We start from the raw sequence: 24,433 nt of genomic DNA, 5'->3' as shown, positions 1-24,433 counted from the left end.
TCACAGTCATGCTGGAAGGGCATAATGAGTTGGGTTCTGCAGGGATCAGTTCTGGGTCCGGTTCTTTTCAATGTCTTAATCAACTATTTAGATCATGGCATAGAAAGTACCCTTATAAAGTTTGCAGATGAAACCAAGCTGGGAGGGGTTGCAAGTGCTTTGGAGGACAGGATGAAAATTCAAAATGATCTGGACAAACTGGAGAAATGGTCTGAAGTAAATAGGATGAAATTCAATAAGGACAAATGCAAAGTACTCCACTTAAAAAGGAACAATCAGTTGCACACCAGACAGAATGGGATATGACTGCCTAGAAAGGAGTAATGCGGAAAGGGATCTGGGAGTCATAGTGGATCACAAGCTAAATATGAGTCAACAATATAACACTGTTGCAAAAAAAGCAAATGTCATTCCTGGATGTATTAGTAGGAGTGTTGAAAGCAAGACACAAGAAGTAATTCTTCCACACTATTCTTTGCTGATTAGGCCTCAACTGGCGTATTGTGTCCAGTTTGGGCGCCACATTTCAAGAAAGATGTGGACAAATTGGAGAAAGTCAAGAGAAGAGCAACAAGGATGATTAGGGGTCTGGAAAACATGACCTATGAGGGAAAATTGAAAAAACTGGGTTTGTTTAGTCTGGAAAAGAGAAGGCCGAGAGGGGACATGTTAACAATTTTCAAGTACATGAAATGTTGTTACAAGGATAAGGGAGAAAAAAATATTCTCCTTAAGCTCTGATGATAGGATAAGAAGCAATAGGCTTAAATTGCAGCAAAGGAGGCTTAGACTGGACATTAGGAAAAACTTCCTAGCTGTCAGAGTGGTTAGGCACTGGAATAAATTGCCTAGGGAGGTTGTGGAATCTCCATCATTGAGGATTTTTAAGAGCAGGTTAGACAAACACCTCTCAGGAATGGTCTAGATCAGGGGTGGCCAACCTGAGCCTGAGAAGGAGCCAGAATTTAACAACGTGCATTGCCAAAGAGCCACAGTAATATGTCAGCAGCCCCCCATCAGCTCCTCCACCCCATTCCCAGCTCCTCCCACCCACTGGCAGCCCCTCTGTTCAGCGCCTCCCCCTCCCTCCCCGCACCTCCCGGTCAGCTGTTTCATGGCATGCAGGAGGCTCTGGGTGGGGAAGAGCGAGGGCATGGCAGGCTGAGGGGAGGGGGCGGGAAGGGGTGGAGTAGGGGCAGGGCCTGTGGCAGAATCAGGGGTTGAGCAGTGAGCACCCCCCCGGCACATTGGAAAGTTGGTGCCTGTAGCTCCAGCCCCAGAGTTGGTGCCTAGACAAGGAGCCGCATATCGACTTACGAAGAGCCCCACGTGTCTCCGGAGCCACAGGTTGGCCACCCTTGGTCTAGATGGTGCTGGTCCTGTCATGAGATCAGGGGACTGGACTTGATGGCCCCTCAAGGTCCTTGCCAGTGCTATGATTCTATGATTTTATTTTTTTCTTGGAATTTCCTTTGAAAAATACTATTATTTATTAAACATTTCATACAAGAATATGAGATAAGAGAATGCTACCATTCAGTATATGTAATGATTTGAAGATTTATAATATCAACTTTAAATAATTGTTTATTTCTACTTTTAAAGACAGATTCACTGATACATCCAGCTAGTAAAAGCAGTCGGGGCAGTGAAGCTAGATTCACAGCTGCTTTGTACCTGAAGAGCAGGACAAAGCACCCGAAGTGTACTAGTGAATCTGGACTCTAATTTTCAACTGACTAATTAGCCCAAAGTCTATGTTTTGGAGACTGGCTCTACATGAAGAGAGTCCATGGGTCCCGATATCACTGAACTTTAAGGGATCTATGCTCCTGCCTCGTTTCTCTTAGCAGTGTTGATAATAGTCTGTGGTGGGTCCATGGTAGCGATCTCATGGGAAGCCTTTCAAGCACAGATCAGAGCATGTGGCAGTTGTAGTAAAGTAATGTTCCACTGTCAAACATGTGCCCATTTTACCTTATATCAACGACTCATCTACAACCAGCAGAATTAGTACCTGCAGTTTAGATGTATAAGCAGAGCAGTGACTGATTGAGTCACCACTGATGCTGCCATGATTCCAATAAAGAATTACATGAGCTGTTGACCTGAGCCTATCTGTAGCATATATATTCATAACAATTAGATACAAGAAATATTGATAACTTAGCTTAATTATAACCTAATTTCTTGAAATATAGTGTATGCACAAAATGTTAATACATTTTAGCAGTATGGAGAGTTTGAAGAATCTGTTTTATTCCATTATTAAAATAATTTGGGACAAAAGAAAGACAGACAATTTTTTTTAAAATGAGTACGTTAACTCAAAATGGATCTTTCAACTCAAAAACTAGATTTACTTGTGAATTCCCAGAAAACTAAGTCTGTACTCATAGAATAAATGCAGTAACTCTGGGGCAGGTGTTATGCAGGTTTTCTACATAACAAAGAGGTTGAATGCCTGCTTTAAGTGCAAAACAGAATTCAACCTTTACTATGAAACTGTGATTGGTGCATTCATAATTCTCTGTTACCCCGGTTAAATAGAGCAGAAACAGAGCTAACCTGAGCAGAGCACTCCTGCATCTTCATGATGCCCACAGCTGTGCTGACCCCATCCCCTGGAAGGACATGTCCAAAGGTTGGTTTCAGTTCCAGAGCAGTTCACATCATCCAGCCAGATCACCCCTGATCCTTGCCCATAATGAGCAGAAACAGGTGCATTGATGGCATGTCCACATCCCAGTTCTTTGCAAACAACGTTGGCATCCGATAGGTCCCAGGAATCATCACAGACTGTCCCCCAGGTGTCTTGGTAATAAATTTCCACCCTGCCAGCACAGTGATCTGCCCCATTCACCAGGCTGATCTGTTTACTTCCTGTAGGGTTAAATCTCAGCTGTTAATGTGTCATAGGAACCAACTGATGATTATGAGATTTCAGAAGTAAAACAGCTGAGCAAAGTATATCACATCCTCAGCAGTTTCCTACTGTGCTGTGACAGAGACTGGTTCCCATCTCCCACACAGCTCACTCCTCATTCACACTTCGGAGGACTGTACGTGAGGCAGCATATTGATAATGGCCATAACCCCTCGGCCAAAATTCAAGACATTTAAAGTTGCTTCACTGCTCAAATGGCTGCTCTGGGTCATAACAGGCAGCCAGCTACTGGGCTAGACTCTTCCATGAATTTAGAAACCTGGCTACCCCTAAGCCCACTTTCAGTTGGGCCCATATCTGGTCAGTGTGATGCTTTCAATTTACTTCACAAGGCTTCTGGATCAAAACTGACAGGTCCAGTGCAGTGCAGAATAGGCTCCATACATTGTTTTAATCTAGTATGTATGAATTATAACACAGCTTCAAAAAATGGTTGTGCCATGACTTAATGTTCACATATTGAAAGGAAGATTTTTGCTCTGACAAACATGCAGGATTCGTTGTTTGCGTTTCTGAATCTCCTCATTGTAGCTGCCTGCACAGCACCCTGGCATCATTAGTGTTCCACAGATCACCCAGGATATAGCAGCGAACACCACGGAGAGAAACCAACTTTCACCACTCTGAGCAAACCAGACCTGAGTTCTGGAGTGATGTGAATATGTTGAGTAGCAATTACTACAGTACGCTACAAATTAGACATTCTATAGGTATGAAATTATAATTATTTAACAAATGTCTACAGTAGTGAATTTGCTACAGTGATAAAAGAAGCAGCATCTGTCACCAGGTCACCAGTTAATGAAGTGTGGACCTAATTCAGCAAAGCAATTAAACGTGTGCCTACTTTGCAGAATCGAGGCCCGAGACAGGAAATTTTACTCTTGAATTGAAGTTGAATTTTATTATTTACTTAATTAAATTCCTAAAGCTGGTTGAAATTTTTTAACAGAAAAATTTCCCCAATAAAATATGTGATTTTCTCAGCATTGATTCCCCCTTCCCCTCCTCCCCCAGGAAAATGTCAATTTCAATGAAATTTCCCAATTTTTCAATGGGAAAGTTAGACATAAAATATTTAGCTTCAAATCATCATTCTAAAATGTCAAAAATTTTAACACATTCAAACAAAATGCTTAATTTCAATCAAAAATGTCAAAAAAAATCATGCCAACATTTCTGAATAGAACCTTTTTGGAACATTTGCTTACATGAAAATTGGTATTTAATCTTTTTGTCCTGTTTCTGAATGAAAAGAAGTATAGAAATATATGAATTTCACAAGGGAAATTCCATTTTCTGGACAGCTCTACTGGAAATTCACTATTATGAAGTCTATTTTCACAAAAGAAACAGACAAAGAAAACCAAAAAACCCCAAGAGCAGTCCTTGTTGGGATGGGTCCTTGTTGGGATGGTAGTGGGGAAAATGAATTATACTCTTCAACTGAAACAGTATTTCATTATTTATAGGGCTGTCAAGTGATTAAAGATTAATCATAATTAATCACACACAGTTAATTGTTAATAATAGAATACCATTTATTTAAATATTTTTGGATGTTTTCTACATTTTCAAATATATTGATTTCAATAACAACACAGACTACAAAGTGCACACTGCTCAATTTATATTTATTTTTTATTTCAAGTATTTTCACTGTAAAAAAACAACAAAAGAAATAGTATTTTTCAATGCACCCAATAAAGAAATTGCACCACAGCACTTGTATCATGAAGGCTGAATTTACAAATGTAGAATTATATACGAAAAAACCTGCACTCAAAAATAAAACAAATGTAAAATTTTAGAATCTGCAAGTCCACTCAGTCCTACTTCTTGTTCAGCCACTCGCTCAGACAGACAAGTTTGTTTACATTTGCAGGAGACAATGCTGCCCACTTCTTGTTTACAATGTCATCTGAAAATGACAACAGATGTTCTCATGGCATTGTGGTAGCCAGTGTACTAAAGATTCATATGTTTCTTCATGCTTCAACCACTATTCCAGGGAACATATGTCCATGATGATGATGGGTTCTGCTCGATAACAATCCAAAGCAGAGCGGACCGACACATTTTCATTATCTGAGTCAGATGCCACCAGCAGAAGGTTGATAATCTTTTTACTGGTTCAGGTTCTATAGTTTCTGCATCGGAGCATTGCTCTTTTAAGACTTCTGAAAACATGCTCCACACCCTGTCCCTCTCAGATTTTGGAAGGCATGTCAGATTCTTAAATATCTTTAGAAATCTCACACTGGTACCTTCTTTGTTTTTTGTCAAATCTGCAGCGAAAGTGTTCTTAAAATGAACAACATGTGCTGGGTCATCATTCAAGACTGCTATAACATGAAATATATGGCAGAATGCAGGTAAAACAGAGCAGAAGACATATAATTCTCCCCCAAGGAGTTCAGTCATAAATTTAATTAACACATTGTTTTTAACGAGCGTGATCAGCATGGAAGCATGTCCTCTGGAATGGTGGCTGAAGCATGAAGAGGCATACGAATGTTTAGCATATCTGGCATGTAAATATCTTGCAGCGGGGCTGCAACAGTGCCATATTCTCACTTTCTGGTGACAATGTCAATAAGAAGAGGGCAGCATTATCTCCTGTAAACATAAACAAATTTGTTAGTCTTAATGATTGACTGAAAAAGAAGTAGAACTGACTGTCCTTGTAGGCTTTAAAGTTTTACATTGTTTTGTTTTTTAGTGCTGTTACATTACCAAAAAAAAAAATCTACATTTGTATACTACTCTTTCATGATAAAAAAATTACTCTACAGTACTTGTATGTGATGAATTGAAAAATACCATTTATTTCATTTATCATTTTTACAGTGCAAATATTTGTAATAAAAATAATATACACTGATTTCATTTACAACACAGAATGCAATATATATGAAAATGTAGAAAACCATCCAAAATATTTAATAAATTTCAATTGGTATTCTATTATTTAACAGTGCTATTAAAACTGTGATTAATTGCGATTAATTTTTTTGAGTTAATCGCATGAGTTAACAGCAATTAATTGACAGCTCTAATGACTTACTTAAAATCTTAAATTTCCAGATTTGAATGTACTTTTGGTTGAACAGTTCCATAAAACTTAATTGACATCCATAGACAGAGGGACTATAATTATACTCTAAGCATTTGAAGAAATAAATAAGTCGTGTAAGTGAAACTGACCTAGAAGCCTAATTGGCAAATAGGGAAGCTTCTGAACTGGGGATATATAGCTCAGTAGTGATACCAAAACTGCCAACCCAGAATATTATAGCATTAAGGTGAGAACCTCTTTATAATAAGACTGATTTGATGTAATATTTTGAATTATTATTTCTTGATAATTTCAACACCCAGTGTTACGTTAAATATTCTGTGTCTACTCTTATATGTCCATCTTTATTTTTCTGTCTGTAATTTGTTGACTGCATATTATAGCAAAGCAACCTTAATTTCCATACAGTCATAGTGCACAAGGTGAAGGTAATGGATTAATTAAACTCACGTAACCATCTTATGTCCTTATATTATATACTGCAGATGCTAAATTTTGCAGTTGTGAACTCCAGCGACATAGCTTTCCCTCTACAATTCCCAATCTAACACTGGCAACATATATGAATTTCAGAATGGGTCATGGTCTTCCTGGGGAATAGAAGGAAGTAGGGACACCTATTGTATTAGTTTGATTAACTCTAGATCTGTGCAATGAACAGACAGTACAAGTACAAATGTGGCGAGATACTGATTAACCTTTGTACCTCAATCATTTCAGTGCTGACAGTTCACATTAATGAAGACACTAAGACTCACATGCTATTTCTGTTCTGGGCCCCCAGACAGCATTTCTAACCTGCAGCAATCAACTGCTCAAGTCTTTTGCCTCTCTTGATCGGTGTTTTGCCATTTTTTAATATTAGGGGATGAAATATATGAGTAAGTGAGTAAGAAAAGAGACACACTAGAATCTTTCTCACTTCTGACTCATATATGGCTTTGAACTCAGCTGTCAGGACCTGAAAGGCAACAAATACCAAAACACTGTGTGACCAGCAAGGAGATGCTCCTGTATCTTTATCTGCTGACTTCTTATTTTATTGCTTTAAATTTAATCAAGTTGAAGAGAACGTTCATAAAACTGACCTGAGCAGATAACTCCAGCATCTTCATGATCTCCACAATTGTGCTGACCCCATTCCCTGAAAGGACACACCCAGAGATTGGATTCATTCCCAGAGCAATTCACATCATCCAGCCAGATCTTCCCAGATCCTAGCCCGTATGGAGCAGAGACAGATGCATTGATGGCATGTCCACATCTCAGTTGTTTGCAAGCAACGTTGGCATCTGATAGATCCCAGGAATGATCACAGACTGTCCCCCAGGTGCCATTGTAATAAATCTCCACTCTCCCAGAGCAGTGATCCTTTCCATTCACCAGTCTGATCTGTTTGTTTTCTGTAGGTATAAATCACATTTGTTAATGTGTCATTTTCTTATCCTACAAGAAAGTTTTTGTAAGAATTTAGAAATAAAACATCTGAGCAAATGATAGACATCTTTCTAACTGTGCTATTACAGATGTGAAGATGTTGCAGATTGCCAGATGGTTTCTCCTCTGCTATACACTCTGTAATTCTCAGACCCCACAGGACCTATTCCTCAGTCAAATTTGAGGGGGGTTAGGGTTATATTTTGTCATGGCCATGACCTCTGTGACAAAATCCTTGGTTTAAGGGTTTTAATTTGTTCCCATAAAATGTCATCCCTTTCCCATTCTCAGTAGCTTGCAAGATTCCTCCATGACGTTCTGCAAACTTGTCTCGCTATGTGCGCTGTGTAGCGGAGTAATGGCTTTAAAGCTTAGCTGGAAATATTCATCTGTACACTGCTTTTCTGGTCAAAGAGCAAAGGACTGTTTTGTACTTTTATTTCCATTTATCCAAGTGACCATTTTGTAATTCTACATGACATTCTCAGAAAGCAAATATTTGAGATAAGAAGCCTGTAAATGACTGAAAAGCATAATACCTTTTTATTAACAAGTTTTACCCTAAGCTTAGAAATAATTTTAGTGTCCAAGTGACTAACAACTTCCTGGTACAAGTGCTGGAGGAACCAACAAGGGGCCGTGCGTCTCTTAACCTGCTGCTCACAAACAGGGAAGAATTGGTAGGGGAAATAGAAGTGGGTGAAAACCTGAGCAGCAGTGACCATGAGATGGTTGAGTTCAGGATCCTGACAAAGGAAGAAAGGAGAGCAGCAGAATACAGACCCTGGACTTCAGCAAAGCAGACTTTGACTCCCTTAGGGAACTGATGGGCAGGATCTCCTTGGAGGCTAATAAGAGGGGGAAAGGAGTCCAGGAGAGCTGGCTGTATTTTAAAGAAGCCTTATTGAGGGCACAGAAACAAACCATAGACTCATAGACTCATAGGAAAGAAGGGACCAATATGATCATCTAGTCTGACCTCCTGCACAAGGCAGGCCACAGATCCCTACCCATCCACTTTCATACAACCCCTAATCCAGGACTGAGTTATTGAAATCCTCAAAACTGGTTTGAATACCTCAAACTGCAGAGAATCCACCAGCAAGTGACCCATGCCCCACGCTGCAGAGGAAGGCGAAAAACATCCAGGGCCCCTGCCAATCCGCCCTGGAGGAAAATTGCTTCCCGACCCCAAATATGGCGATCAGCTAAACCCTGAGCATGTGGGCAAGACTCACCAGCCAGCACCCAAGAAGGAATTCTCCGCAGTAACTCAGTTCCCATCCCATCCAACATCTCCCCGCAGACCATTGAGCAGACTTATCTGGTGATAATCCAAGATCAATTGCCCAAATTAAACTATCATAACATTCCCTCCATATACTTATCAAGCTTAGTCTTGAAGCCAGATAAGTCTTTTGCCCCCACTACTTCCCTCGGAAGGCTGTTCCAAAACTTCACTTCCCTAATGGTTAGAAACCTTCATCTAATTTCAAGTCTAAACTTCCTAATATCCAGTTTGTACCCATTCATCCTCGTGCCTACATTAGAATTAAACTTAAATAATTCCTCTCCCTCCCTAACGTTAACCCCCCTGATATATTTATATAGAGCAAGCATAACCCCCCGCAGCCTTCTTTTGGCCATGCTAAACAAGCCAAGCTCTTTGAATCTCCTTTCATAAGGCAGGTTTTCCATTCCTCGGATCATCCTAGTAGCCCGTCTCTGGACCTGTTCCAGTTTGAATTCATCCTTCTTGAACATGGGACACCAGAACTGCACACAATATTCCAGATGGGGTCTCACCAGCGCCTTATATAACGGTACTAACACCTCCTTATCCTTGCTGGAAATACCTCGCCTAATGCATCCTAAAATCGCATTTGCTTTTTAACAGCCATATCACATTGGCAGCCCATAGTCATCCTGCTATCGACCAATACCCCAAGGTCCTTCTCCTCCTCCATCGCTTCCAACTGATGCGTCCCCAACATATATCTAAAAATCTTATTATTAATCCCTAAGTGCATGACCTTGCACTTTTCACTATTGTATTTCATCCTATTACTATAACTCCTGTTTACAAGGTGGTCCAGATCTTCCTGAATAGTATCCCTGTCCTTCTCAGTGTTAGCAATACCCCCCAACTTTGTGTCAACCGCAAACTTAATTAGCACATTCCCGCTCTTTGTGCCAAGGTTAGTAATAAAAAGGTTAAATAAGATTGGTCCCAAAACCGATCCTTGAGGGACTCCACTAGTAACCTCCTTCCAGCCTGACAGTTCACCCTTCAATATGACCCGCTGGAGTCTCCCCTTTAACCAGTTCCTTATCCACCTTACAACCTTCATATTCATCCCATCTTTTCCAATTTAACTAACAGTTCCCCATGCGGAACCGTGTCAAACGCCTTACCGAAATCGAGGTAAATTAGATCTACCGCATTTCCTTTATCTAAGTAATCGGTCACCTTCTCAAAGAAGGAGATCAGATTGGTTTGGCACGATCCACGTTTAGTAAATCCATGTTGCAATTCATCCCAGTTACCATTGACCTCTATTTCCTTGACTACTTTCTCCCTTAAAATCTTTTCCAAGACCTTACATACTACAGACGTCAAGCTAACAGGCCTATAATTACCCGGATCACTTTTGTTCCCTTTCTTAAAAATAGGGACTACGTTAGCAATCCTCCAGTCGTACGGCACAACCCCTGAGTTTATCGATTGCTTAAAAATTCTCGCTAACGGGCTCGCAATTTCACACGCCAGTTCCTTTAATATCCTCGGATGGAGATTGTCCGGGCCCTCCGATTTTGTCCCATCAAGCTGTTCAATTTTGGCCTCTACCTCAGTTGCGGTAATATCCACCTCCATATCCACATTCCCGCTTATCATCCCTCCATCATTGCTAAACTCCTCACTAGTCTTATTAAAAACTGAGGCAAAGTATTTATTTAGATATTGGGCCATGCCTAGGTTGTCCTTAACCTCCATTCCATCCTCAGTGTATAGCGGCCCCACTTCTTCTTTCTTTGTTTTCTTCTTATTTATGTGGCTGTAGAACCTTTTACTATTGGTTTTGATTACCTTTGCAAGGTCCAGTTCCATTCGGCTTTTAGCCTTCCTCACTTTATCCCTACATGTTCTGACCTCACCAAGGTAGCTTCCCTTGCTAATCCCGCCTTTCTTCCACTCTCTGTAAGCTTTCTGCTTTCTTCTAATCCCCTCTCTGAGTTGCTTGCTCATCCAGCTTGGCCAACACTCCTGCCCATGTTTTTTTTCCCCTTTCTTGGGATGCAGGCTTCCGACAATTTCCACAGCTGCAACTTAAAATAATTCCAGGCCTCCTCCGCATTTAAATCCGCAAGTCCTTCCATCCAATCCACTTCCCTAACTAATTTCCTTAACTTTTTAAAATTAGCCCTCGAGAAATCGAAAACCCTAATCCGAGATCTACATTTGTTTATCCTTCCATCTAGTTTGAACTGAATCAGCTCATGATTACTCGAACCAAGGTTATCCCTTACCACCATTTCTTCTACGAGGTCCTCACTGCTCACGAAAACCAAATCTAAAATGGCATCCCCTCTCATAGGTACTTCAACTACTTGATGAAGAAATCCATCCGCTATCACATCCAGAAAAATCTGACCCCTATTATTCTTGCAAGCACTCGTCCTCCAGTCTATATCCGGGAAGTTGAAGTCTCCCATAATCACACATTTCCCCTTTGTGTTTACTTCATTAAAGACATTAAAGAGGTCTCTATCCATATCCAAATCAGATCCCGGCGGTCTGTAGCACACCCCAAGCACTATCTCAGGGGAAGCTCTAGTTGCTTTTTTACCCAGTGTGATTTTTGCCCAGACAGACTCTGTCTTATCCATTCCATCGCTTCTTATTTCGTTACAGTTTATCTCATCATTGATGTACAAGGCTACTCCACCACCTTTGCCTTTCTTCCTGTCTTTTCTAAACAGCACATAGCCTTCAATACCTGTACTCCAGTCATGAGTACTATTCCACCAGGTTTCTGTTATCCCTATAATATCCAGTTTCACTTCCTGCACCAGTAGCTCCAGTTCCTCCATCTTGTTACCTAGGCTCCTCGCATTAGTGTACAGACATTTTAATTTTTGGCATTTAGCGTCAATGACATTCTTTCTCCCATCGTGCACAGACCTTCTACCACCAGCATCACCCGTTGATCTGGTTTCTACTTCACTATTCCTCCTTGGATCAATTCTTTGGTCCGCAAGGGTATCCCCTCTCACTTTGTTTACTTCCCTCTCCAGGTTATATTCCGGCGTGGAGATCTCCTGAACATCTCCCAACCATCTCCCCCAACTTCCTAGTTTAAAGCTCTCTTGATGAGGTTGGCGAGCCTCCATCCTAGAATTCTATTTCCCTCCTTACTTAGATGAAGTCCATCCTGAGCGAACAGTTGTCTGTCCGTAAACGCTTCCCAATGACCGTACATCCCAAAGCCCTCCTTGTCACACCAATGCCTGAGCCATCTGTTGATCGCCCTAATCTTGTCACTCCTTCGTCGCCCTGCTCTAGGAACCGGCAGAATCCCACTGAAGATCACCTGAGCCTCGATTTCTTTGAGCGTCTTCCCAAGTCTGGCATAATCCTCCTTGATACAGTCCAGCGAGTAACTAGCCGTATCTTTCGTTCCCACATGAAGGACAATCAATGGATTCTTTCCCGCTCCCGCTAGGATCCTATTCAGCCTCTGGTCCACATCCTGTATCTTAGCCCCTGGCAGACAGCACACCCTTCTGTTCTCCCGATCAGGTCTAGTTACAGGCCTGTCTATTCGTCTCAGTAAATAGTCTTCAATCACATAGACTTGCCTTTTCCTGGCGACAGTGTGATTCTCCGGTCTATCCCCCACACCAGCTTGCCACAAGTCTTCTCGATTTGTATTCACCCTTACAATCCTCCTAGGGCTCATACTCGGTGCCGCCTCCATTGACTCCTCCCCTCCTTCTGCAGGACTAGCTGCTCGTCTCTTTTTCCTTGCCCTCTCTCCTTCAGCAGCCTGCTGTGCTCCATCTTCATTTCCCAACTCAGCAAACCTGTTCCTGAGTTCTATTTCTCCATCGCTGGCCCGTCTTTTCCTCTGCCTGGTTCTCCTAGTCACATGCTTCCACCGTCCACTTTCCTCACCCAGCAGCCCCTCCTCAGAGTTCTCTGGTCCTGCTTTTATCTGCTCATCTGAGCTTATCCCCTGTGCCTCATCATGTCTGTGTTCCATCATCTGCTCGAACCCCCTTCTGAACTCAGCCAGGGTATCCACCTTCATCTCCAGTCCTCTTATCTTTTCTTCCAGCAGCTCTATCAGGCGGCACTTCATGCAGACAAAACTCCTTTCAGGAGCCCCCTATAGGACCATGTACATGCCACAGCTGCCGCATCCGGTCATCCTCAGTGTGTCTGCACCTGCTGCCTCCGCCTCCATCATACCGTTCCAACTCTGTGCCTGGCAATCCATGCCTCACACCTCACCGCAGGCCACCAACAAGCGCTGGGCTGCTGGCAGACCCCTGCCTCTTCCCTAGTCTGACTTCCTGGTTTCTCTGCCTTGGTCTCCCCTGTAACCTCCCCCTGGGAACTCCCACTGAAACTCCCGTTAGCTGCTCTGTTGACTGGCTCCTGTGCCGCTGCAGCTGTCTGTGCCGCTGCCTGAGTGCCTGGCTCCTTATATAGGGCCCCTAATCAGGTAAGCCCCGCCCCCAACTCAGGGCTCAGCCTCGCTCCCAGCACACAGCCCCAAGCTGAAAAGTCTGTCTTATTAATCACTCTTCATATGAAAGCTGCTCCATACCCCTAATCATTTTTGTTGCCCTTTTCTGAACCTTTTCCAATTATAATATATCTTTTATCAGGTGAGCTGACCACACGTGCACACAGTTTTCAAGACGTGGGTGTGCCATGGATTTCTGTAGAGGCGCCTTGGCTTGTCCTAGATAGCGAGAATAGACAAACAGGGACCCAGCCCCCTACAGTGATCCCATGGACAAGAACCTGGTTGGGAGTGGGGTGAAGGTTCCCTCTGGGCAAAGGGGAGCTGAAATCCCTCAGTGTCCTGGAACTTAAGCAATGGAAGCTTCAAACCCTTCATAGCCGTGCGTTGAGGTGCATCAGCAGAAGGTTGGGCTGGAGCAGGGGTCAGCAACTGCCGGGACTCCAGTGTGCCATTAAAAATCCTGCCGGCGTGGCAACCCGCTGGCCCTTCCCCCGCCTTCCCTCGGAGCCCTGCTGCCTGGCACGCAGCGCTCTGGTGGACAGGGCTCCGCACTCCCATGGGGCAGCGTTTGGCTCTGCGAGGAGTGAAAGATGCTCCCCACTCATGCGGCGCCCTGCCGCCTTGCGCGCAGCACTTGGAGGGGCGGGGATGCACGTGCGGCAGCAGGGCTCAGAATGAGCGGGAAGCCTCATGGTAAGGGGTCTGGGGTTGGGGGGGGTTGGGATAAGTGGGGGGCAATCAGAGGACAGGGAGCAGGGTGGGTTGGATGGAGAGTGGGATCACGGGGGGGTGGTTTAGGCAGGGGTTTCTGGAGGGGGCAGTGGATGGGGCATGGGAGTCTCGGGGTCTGTTAGGGGGTGGGAGGTGGATAGGACACAGGGCAGTCAGGGAACAGGGAGCAAGGAGGGTCCTGGGGCACAGTTAGGGGTCTCTGGGGGGGTCAGGGAAGAAGGAGCTGGAGGGGGTTGGATGAGTTGGGAGTTCTGGGGGGGCTGTCAGGAGGTAGGGGTGTGGCGAGTGGTTGTGGCAGGCAGAGAGCAGGGGGGTGTATAGGTCCAGAGTTCTGGGGGTCCTGTCAGGGGGCAGGGAGCGGTTAGATAGGCACGGGAGTCCAGGGGTTCTGTCTGGGTGCGGGGCTGTAGACAAAGGTTGGGGCAGTCAGGGGACAGGTAGGGGGTAGGATCCTAGGGGGGCAGTCAGGGGACACAAGGCAGGGAGGCTTAGATAGGGAGTGGGGTCCCAGGAGGAGGTAGTCGGGACAAGGAACGGGTGGCATGGGGGTTCTGGGGGGGCAGTCACCCAGCCCTCTGCCCAGAGCCCTGACCCCTCCACACCCTGTCCCAGGCCCCTGCCCTGAGCCTTGCACCCCCACACCCTGCCCCAGGCCCCTGCCCTGAGCCCTGTACCTACCAGCCCTCTGTTGACTCCTCCACTCCTCCACCCCCCCATGACCCCAGCCCTGACTCTGGCACCCCCACACATAGAAAGCCCCCCTACTCTGACACCTACACACCCCTCATGTTCCCCCAGTCATGACTCTTGCACTCCTCACATCCCCAGCCTCCCCACATCCCATGCACCCCGCACATCCCCACCCCCACCCTGAGCACCAAACGGGAGCCCCTGAACCCTCCGCGTACATTCCCACCTGCACCCCTCCTGCCAAATGGGAGCTGCCCAGGTAAGTGCCCCTACACCCAAACCTCCTGCCCCAACCCTGAGCCCCCTCCCTCATTCTAGCTCCTGGCCAGACCCTTCACCCTCAGCCCTGTGCTCGGTCCACTCCCACCCTCAGCTCAGTGCAGAGAGAGGAGGAGAATGGGCCAGAACCAGGGAGAAGGTAGGTACCCAATGTATGTGGGCAGGGCCGGGACCCCAGACCGGCAGCGGGCTGAGCGGGTCCGGCAGCTGGGATCCTGGCTGGCAGGAGCCGGAGGATGGAACCCCTGAGCAGCAGTGGGCTGAGTCTGGGGTCCTGGCTGCCAGCCCCACACAGCCCGCTGCTGGTCTGGGGTCCCGGCTGCTAGTCCCGCACAGCCCACTGCCGGTCGGTCTGGGGTTCTGGCTGACAGACCCTTCCCAGCTGGGGTCCCAGCCACAGGCCCCACTCAGCCCATTGCCAGCCTAGATGAACAGAACCCCAGACCAGCAGCAGGCTGAGCGGGCCAGTGGCGTAAGACGAACATTTTAATTTAATTTTAAATGAAGCTTCTTAAACATTTTGAAAACCTTGTTTATTTTACAATACACTAGTTTAGTTATATAATATACAGACTTGTAGAGAGAGACATTCTAAAAAACATTAAAATGTAATACCGGCACGCAAAACCTTACATTAGAGTGAATAAATGAAGACTTGGCACACCACTTCTGAAAGGTTGCCAGCCCCTGGGCTGGAGGAACCTGGAGAGTACATTTCTATTCTAATCTAATCTACATTTCTATTTGTTTGGTTTTTGTAGGTTAAATTAATGCAGCCTCTGCTGCACTCTCTCCCAAGGGAGTAATGTTGCTGTGCACAATGAGAAATCTTGGGAAAAGATTGAAATGAAATGGAAGCAGCATATGGTGGCAGAACCTCAGGAATTAAAAGCCCATTGGTTCTTATGTGTGTGCACTGACTCTGAACCAGAAGTGTAAGTTTTCTCGCTTTGTGGCTGCAGCCAGTATAATATTTAAATGTATATCGGGGATGGTCTAGACAGTATTTGGCCCTGCCATGAGGGCAGGGGACTGGACTCGATGACCTCTCGAGGTTCCTTCCAGTCCTAGAGTCTATGAATCTCTGAAACTCTTGGCTTTTCCTACATGCTGTAGACTGTGAGTGCCTGGGAACAGGCAGGGGGAGAGGGAGCAAGAGGAGAAAGGCAGAGACATTGGAGAAGAATAATGGAGGGAGAAGAAAGAGACAGAACACAGAGAGACAATACATGATTGAAGATGTCCCAACTCCATCTTGCTCATCACAGGTGTTCAGAAAGCTCGGGAGTTGTAGGTTTCAAATATCAAGGGGGTCTCCACATACCTGATCTCTCCCCCCCAGCTCCCATTTTAGTATTAATTTTTATTATGAAATGTTTGGCTTACCCCCTATCTTCTCTTTCCCCACTCGTAGTGCAATTTGGGTGGGTTTTTTTTTGTTATTTTTTGCTTCCCTTTTGTTCATATCAATATAATTGTAACAGCAAAGGAATCTGTGGGAGCAAAAACTGACTCAAAACTTTATTTCCCCATGATGCAGGAACATGATACAAACATCGCACACAGCTGGAATCATAACACGGAAGGCCAGGGGATGGGAGATGCAGGTTTCCAAGTGTTCTGTTTTCTCAGATGACACATTCCAGCCCCTTGTATTCCTCCCTCCTGTGTGACCTGCTGGGCGTTGACACATTTATTGTCTCATTCTATTGATAATGTGATTGTAACATAATGTGACTGAAATTAAACCACTTCTAGACAAGGAACCAACAAAAGAGAAAAGCTGTTACTGCATTGGCTGGGAAGTGAAACCAGGTAAACTGTTTGGAAGGCAGCTCTGCTCACCACTATACCACCACCACAGCTGGCAGGGGCAGCTTTCCTGCAGGCTACGTGTGCTGGCAAAGGGGGTGACACATGACCATGGAGCTAGTAAGCAGGGCGGATGGGTTGGAAGCTGAGTTAGGGAGCAAAGGTGAAAACAGATCTCATAGGGAGCTGGCCCCACACCCAGCCTGCCCCTAGGAGAGGGGACCTGAAGCTCAACTTCAGTCATAGAAAAATCTTCCCTCAGAAGGAAGGGGACAGCTTGTTTTAAAGACAAGGTTTGTGGTTTTTGCCCACTACATACAGAGGGGCTGGATAGTGCTGAGTCCAGACAAGACTCTGGTAGGGTGAGGAAGAAATTCAGGCTGCCAGTGACCTGAAGGAGGGAGATGATATTTTGACAGTGATGGACACCTCAACTTAAAGGCCTTTGTCTGCCTCCTTCTAGTCACTGTTTGGCACAGGAATGCAGCCCCCTCTGTCAGTCCGGGCCTTAGACACCTCTAAGGATGGCAATTGTACCACCTCCCTGGGGAACCCATTCCAGTGCTTCACCACCCTGCAAGTGAAAAAGTTTTTCCAAATATCCAACCAAGACCTCCTCCACTGCAACTTGAAACCATTGCTCCTTGTTCTGTCATCTGCCACCACTGAGAACAGCTGAGCTCCATCCTCTTTGGAACTCCCCTTCAGGTAGTTGAAGACTGCTATCAAATCCCCCCCTCACTCTTCTCTTCTGCAGACTAAGTAACTCCAGTTCCCTCACCTTCTCTTCATAAATCATATGCCTAGGTCTCCTAATAATTTTTCTTGCCCTCTGCTGAATACTCTCCAATTTGTCCACATCCTTTCTGTAGCAGGGGGCCCAAAACTGGATGCAGTACTCCAGATGTGGCCACATCAGTGCCAAATAGAAGGGAATAATCACTTCCCTCAATCTGCTGGCAACATTCCTACTAATGCTGCCCAATACGCTGTTAACCTTCCTGGCAACAAGGGCACATTATTGACTCATATCCAGCTTCTTGTCTACTGTAATCCCCAGGTCCTTTTCTGCAGAACTGCCACTTAGCCAGTCTGTCCCCAGCCTGTAGTGGTGCATGGGACTCTTCCATCCTAAGTGCAGGACTCTGCCCTTGTCCTTGTTGAACCTCATCAGATTTCTTTTGGCCCAATCCTCTAATTTGTCTAGGTCACTCTGGACCCAAACCCTCCCAAAATGGACTTTTGCATTTGGCAGCTGGATGTTAGTGACCAAACTCACCAGCCCATGAGGCAGTCAAGCACCCTCCTCTGAGCTACAGCAACCTTGACAGTTGGCAATAAAGGCACCTTAACCCCTGAGTTCCTTCAATGTGTCCCCCTCCGGGGTTCAGCTCCAATCACCAGATACTCGGGGTATGTCTATACTAGCTGTCGAATTGGCGGGCAGTGATTGATCCAGCGGGGGGTCAATCTATATCACCGCTAGTGTAGATGCAATAAATCGATCCGAGTACTCTTCTGTCGACCATTGTACTCCAGCTCGGTGAGAGGCGCAGGCATAGTCTACTGGGGAGCTGCAGCAGTCGACTCACCGTGATGAAGACACCACGGTAAGTCGATCTAAGTACATCAACTTCAGCTACGTTATTCATGTAGTTGAAGTTGCGTAACTTAGATTGATTCCCTCCCCTAGAGTAGACCAGGGCTCAGAAAAATCCCAGATCCTCTCTGACCGAAGCAATGGCACATCCCAGGTTACCAGTTTTACTGTAGCCCACTGCTACTGGATCACACACAGCACTTGAGCACAGTTAGTGAACAAAGGGAAATTTCTTTAACAAGGGACAGAGATTTAAACAAACAAATGTGAATGATGGAAACCAACTGTTACCAACAAAACAAAATCACAAAATGCAACCTACACTTTTTAATAGTTACCTCTCCTACCTAAGTAGATTGAAGGCTGAGGCGACAGTCTAGTGCAGTGATTGCTAGTCCCTAGGAGCCAGGGCCCTGCCTTTCTTGAAACACCACTGGTCATTAGCGATCTCCTTGGTGAATGGACCTAGAGTGTTTCTCTCCATCCTGTTATAAAATGAATCAGTCTTTTGTGTATATTCACAGAAAGGACCATTTCCTCATTGTCATTCACACTTCCACAGGGTTTCGATGTCTATAATTTGTCTTTGATAGTTTTCTATTGGCTTTTCTGGGCTAGCGCAAAGGTTGACAATGCAGCAACACATCGCATAACTGGCCAGCAAGGGATGGGTGACAATTCCCTCCCCTTCAATGGGTCATTCCCAACAAGACCTTTGATTGGGGTGACTCACTTTCATGACAATACCATATGGGCATAATTTTCCATATGCTTACAGGACTCCTTTAATAGGACTCAGACACACCTCTTGCAGTGATCAGGAATAACAATAATTTACAAGCTTTCAGTAGAGATCTCACTGCTATGCTTCCTGGATAAACATCATAAAAATCAGAGCATTAGGTGTGAGTTTGTCAGGTCTGAGGCAGGAGTTTCTTGTGAATTACTTTGACCTCTCTGCCAAGTGGCACCAAAGAGCATTTATCACACATGCACTGAGCTATACAGTCACACCCTGAGAGAAGAGAAAGGCCAATACAAAACAGAGAAAGGAACAATAAAATACTAAAATGACAATGGCTGGAACTCAACATTTCTCTCAGTCTTTGGACTGATGGGTAATTAGAGCTTTTCCCTCAGTTGAACCAGGTGATCAAACAGCTGGCTCAGCCCTCCATACTAAAACAGCTTTCTCACATATAAGGAGATGGATCAAAATTGGAATTGATGTCATGACTCGCTTCCCAGAGGGGATCAGTCTGTCTGAGGCTATGTCTACCCTACAAACACTGGAAATATTCTTCTGACAACATAACACTCTCTACACTGGGGCTTAGGTCACATTAACTACTTCTCTCAGTGCAGTGAATTTTTCACACCCCTGAGAGATGTGGCAATGTCAACATAGCTTTTCAGTGTAGACTAGCCTCTAGATGGTTTTTAGATATGAACGGCAATGGACCTCAGTCTTTTTCTTGGTACTGATGGTTGCCAACTGCAGCTTTCCTACCTGCTGGACACATCCTATGACAGATGTCAGGCCTTTCCTTTGCAAATTAGAGAAGTGGGGAAGTCAGTGACGCTTACAGTGTAAGTGGGTAAAAATTTATACAACTTGTCTCCTCGAGCAGTTTTCCTTTTAATAGAAATTGACTTTGAAGCTAAGCAAAATATGCTCTATTTGAAATTAAAAAAAAAAATTTATACAGACCCAATATTCTCTTATATACTCTTTCTAACACCTATTCTCCCACCCCAACCTTTGGAGTGAGGTTTTCTACCAGAACTCCTTACACTACAGGGGGTAAATTAAATCAAATTAACTTTTGAAGATTAACCATCATTTCCTGTACAACTAAAAAAAGAAAAAACACAAGACAACTTTCAGTTTTCCAAAATAATTCAGAATTATCAAACAATTAATCTCTTACTCTAATCAATAACACCACCTATAATTTCATTTTCACTAGCAACACTAATATATTCAAAGCTCACAAATTCTGGTCACGTTAGTTTTCTTTTAATCTCCATTGCCAACAACTGAACCTTGGCTCAAGTTGTGCTTTGTCCCAACACTTCTGTGAGTTCATATCTCTCGGATTCTTCTGCCATGCGTGCTGGTGGAAGGGGTCTCCTATGTGGGAATGTTAGCATCATGAGAAAAAAATACCTTTTTTACATATTTTAAATCTTTCAAAGTAGTAGGAAGAAGAGGAGAAGTGATACAAATGCAGAAAACACAAGAGAAAACTGTCTAGGCTACACTAAAGACATTTATCAGTATAATTATTGCTCAGAGGTGTGAAAAATGGATACAGCTGAACAACGCTGTATGGTCATTTGTCATTTGTCTTTAATTCTCCAATAAATCTGAGCCGAACTAATATCTAATTGTGTGACCACATAGCCATCAAGAAAGATAGAAACCCAGATCACAGAGAGATAGAATACATGACAATGAAAGTGTAAATTGAAATTCCAGAGCAGGTTCCATCTAATTATTTAGAATCAGGACAAGAGATTCTCCCATCACATTCTCCTCTGATCCATTCAAACATATTTCATTGAGCACTGTCTCAACAGTCAGTTATGTTATTTACAACATGTTTAGTATCCTAGCATTCCCATAATGAGGGAAAAAGCAGCCGCCTTGCCAGAACTGGCTTGACCAATAGATGGAACCTCAGATTTAAACTCGAAATGATCACACTGCATTTAGGGTCCATTTGAATTCCCCTTCTTAGTCTTTGATACTTTCATCTCCAATCATAGCAACTCTGGTATAGGATTAAATAAGTCAAAGCATCATCTCCAAGCACACACAACTGAGAACACTTCATCACATGACACTTTGAGAAGTGGAGGGGTAGAATGTGATGACGATAAACTCTGCCTGGCTCAGACAAAAGGTAACAGTTCTGCCATGATGGGGAAGGAGGGAATCTCTGAGTCACCCCATCTCCTTCCAAGTATCAGAGGGGTAGCTGTGTTAATCTGGATCTGTAACATATGACACAGAGTCCTGTGGCACGTTGTAGACTAACAGCTATATTGGCTCATAAGCTCTCGTGGGTGAATCCCCACTTTGTCAGATGCATGTAGTGGAAATTTCCAGAGGCGGGTATAAATAAGCAGGCAAGAATCAGTCTAGAGATAAGGAGGTTAGTTCAATCAGGGAGGATGAGGCCCTCTTCTAGCAGTTGAGGTGTGAACACCAAGGTAGGAGAAACTGCTTCTGTAGTTGGCTAGCCATTCACAGTCTGTTTAATCCTGAGCTGATGGTGTCAGATTTGCAGATAAACTGCTGACCTCCAGTTACTCTTTGAAGTCTGGCCCTGAAGTATTTTCTGCTGCAGGATGGCTCCTTTTAAGTCTGCTATTGTGTGTCCAGGGGGATTGAAGTGTTCTTCTACAGGTTTCTGTATATTGCTTATGCTCCAATACGTATTTTAGTTTATAAGGTGCCACAGGACTCTGTTGCTTTTTACATCTCCTTCCAGTACCACAGAGGCTGAAATGACACATTTTTTCCTGACCCTGCTCCTCTTCATTTAAATTTAATATGAAAAAGTTCCCATTATAACTGCTCTTCAGCAGAGCATGAGAACAACTTGCAACGATACAATCTGTATCACTGGTGACTCTAACAATAACTTGGCAATAGGAAGACTGGTATAAATGTGATGCTCCCTGGTTCCTGATAGGAAGGGCACACTAGAATTACTCATGGGAGAATGGAGTTGATAGAAAGGACAAATGAGTCCACCTCAAAGAGGTCAAACTGGAAAATGCAAAAACAGGTCACTCACTCATCTGGGCAAAGTGAGGGTTATCGGTGCTTCAAACAGCTTTTAAAAGTTAATCTGTGGGAATCAGGAAAGTATTAAAGTATTGATAGCCCTAGAGAGTTTTATGGTGTTGATCCCCCTTGCAGATTCTCTGATGGCTCACATGGGCTCAGTGGCAAGACAAGGTTTTCCCACTCTCACCGCTTCCACTGGGTCGCATACCTGTGTGGATTCTCTGATGTCTGCAAAGGCCTGAGCTGCTAGCAAATCTTTTCCCACACTCACTGCATTTGTAGGGCCTCTCCCCTGTGTGTCTTCCGAGATGCAAAATAAGGTTTGAATTGGAACTGAAGCTTTTCCCACACTCACTGCATTTATAGGGCCTCTCCCCTGTGTGGATTCTGAGATGGGTAATAAGGCTTGACTTGGAAGTGAAGCTTTTCCCACACTCACTGCATTCAAAAGGCCTCTCCCCTGTGTGGATTCTCTTATGTTGAGAAAGGCAAAAGCTGTGAGTGAAACTTTTCCCACACTCACTGCATTCATAGGGCCTCTCCCCTGTATGGATTCTCCGATGCCTAGTAAGCTGAAAGCTGCCAGTGAAGCTTTTCCCACACTCACTGCATTCATAGGGCCTCTCCCCTGTGTGGATTCTCCGATGTTTGCAAAGGCCTGAGCTGCTAGTGAAGCTTTTCCCACACTCACTGCATTCATAGGGCGTCTCCCCTGTGTGGATTCTCTGATGCGTAGTGAGGTGATAGCTATGAGTGAAGCTTTTCCCACACTCACTGCATTCATAGGGCTTCTCCCCTGTGTGGATTCTCTGATGCGTAGTGAGGTGATAGCTATGAGTGAAGCTTTTCCCACACTCACTGCATTCATAGGGCTTCTCCCCTGTGTGGATTCTCTGATGCGCAGTGAGGTTATAGCTGTCAGTGAAGCTTTTCCCACACTCACTGCATTCATAGGGCTTCTCCCCTGTGTGGATTCTCTGATGCCTAGTAAGGTGAAAGCTGTAAGTGAAGCTTTTCCCACACTCACGGCATTCATAGGGCTTCTCCCCTGTGTGGATTCTCTGATGCGCAGTGAGGTTATAGCTGTCAGTGAAGCTTTTCCCACACTCACGGCATTCATAGGGCCTCTCTCCTGTGTGGATTCTCTGATGTTGAGAAAGGTCTGAGCTGTAAGTGAAGGTTTTTCCACACTCACTGCATGTATTTTTCCTTTTTCCCATGAGGATTTCCTGCTGTGTTGTGGTTTCCTTGACGCTCTGAGTTCCCCGACAGGAAATAAATTTACCCATTTTCTCCCCTGCCTGCTTTCCTTGCTCTCTTTCTGGTCTGCGCTGAATCTCACAGGAGTTTTCCTGCTCATGACTCCTGGACACATTCCTTTTTGATCTTTGCGATAATTCTCTGTGTTCAGCCACTTGCTCAACTTGTTCTTGCTGACAATTCTGCTCCTCTTTCTCACATACCACTGCGTCACCTGCTGTGATAGAGACAGAAACCTCAAACAGGGATAGAGAGGGGAAGGCCAAACCAAACCAAATGCTTGAGAGAGGGCAAATAAAAACAAGAACTGAACTCCTCCAAACTCTTCCCCTAAACAGGAGAGAGGAGGGGATCAATTTGGCCCTCATATCCCATCCAAATTCACAGAGGGAAGGGAGGAAACTACTGCCTGGTGTCTGCTAGGGTCTACAGGAAGCCATGAGCTATATTTACCCTGAGGATACGACCCCTGCTAGGGACAATAATGAACTGAGAAACCTTCCAAAGGCATTGTAGGGCATCCCAGATGTTTCCTTCAGGCACTTAGAGATTCTGAGTTGGTTTAATCTTTCCTCACCTGTGCAGGCAACTCTCTGGATCTCTCTTTCCTCTGAACCCTGGAGGTCTGGGACCCATGGCTCTTCCCCTTGTTCCAGATGGGAAATTATAGGAGGTCTGGAAACTGGAAACCCTGCTCAGATGAAAGAAAACAAAGGAGTTCAGTTGATTTCATATGACTGTGTCATAAAAAAACACTATTAATTTAACTTCAGTGCTTAGTGTGACCCAGCATGCCTGGGGCAGTTCACGTTCATAGAATCATAGATTATTAGGGTTGGAAGGGACCTCAGAAGATCATCTAGTCCAACCCCCTGCTCAAAGCAAGACCAATTCCCAACTAAGTGCCCAAATAGCCCCCTCAAGGATTGAACTCACAATCCCCTGGATTTAGCAGGCCAGTGCTCAAACCACTAAATTATCCCTCCCCCCATTGAAAATGCCAAGATCAGGGCAGGCTGAAAAAGGGAGAGCAGATGCT

At 44.6% G+C, this 24,433-nt stretch overlaps 2 protein-coding genes across 14 annotated transcripts in view; one reads left to right on the top strand and one right to left on the bottom strand.

Annotated features, from left to right (window-relative positions):
- Positions 1-24,433, top strand: part of LOC127048433 (zinc finger protein 883-like) — a 291,005-nt gene that overhangs the window by 111,498 nt on the left and 155,074 nt on the right. The gene's annotated exons all lie outside the window — the stretch shown is intronic.
- LOC127048436 (zinc finger protein 501-like) overlaps positions 15,437-24,433 on the bottom strand; it is a 257,068-nt gene continuing 248,071 nt past the window's right edge. For 11 of the 13 annotated variants that reach the window (XM_050948254.1, XM_050948255.1, XM_050948247.1 and 8 more), the window contains 3 exons: positions 23,972-24,085; positions 22,343-23,611; positions 19,924-20,466 (listed from right to left, as the gene is read on the bottom strand). In XM_050948254.1, the coding sequence (XP_050804211.1) occupies positions 20,342-20,466; positions 22,343-23,611; positions 23,972-24,085 (1,508 nt within the window). In that variant the 3' untranslated portion in view covers positions 19,924-20,341. Of the gene's footprint in view, positions 19,204-19,923; positions 20,467-22,342; positions 23,612-23,971; positions 24,086-24,433 lie in introns of those variants that run through there. The other 2 variants (XM_050948245.1, XM_050948244.1) reach the window with 2 other exon arrangements.

The sequence above is a fragment of the Gopherus flavomarginatus genome, chromosome 3 (genome assembly GCF_025201925.1).
Source record: "Gopherus flavomarginatus isolate rGopFla2 chromosome 3, rGopFla2.mat.asm, whole genome shotgun sequence".
Classification (NCBI taxonomy): Eukaryota; Metazoa; Chordata; order Testudines; family Testudinidae; genus Gopherus; species Gopherus flavomarginatus.
Note: the sequence above shows the minus strand (reverse complement) of the source record. Positions and strands in the feature narration are given on the sequence as shown.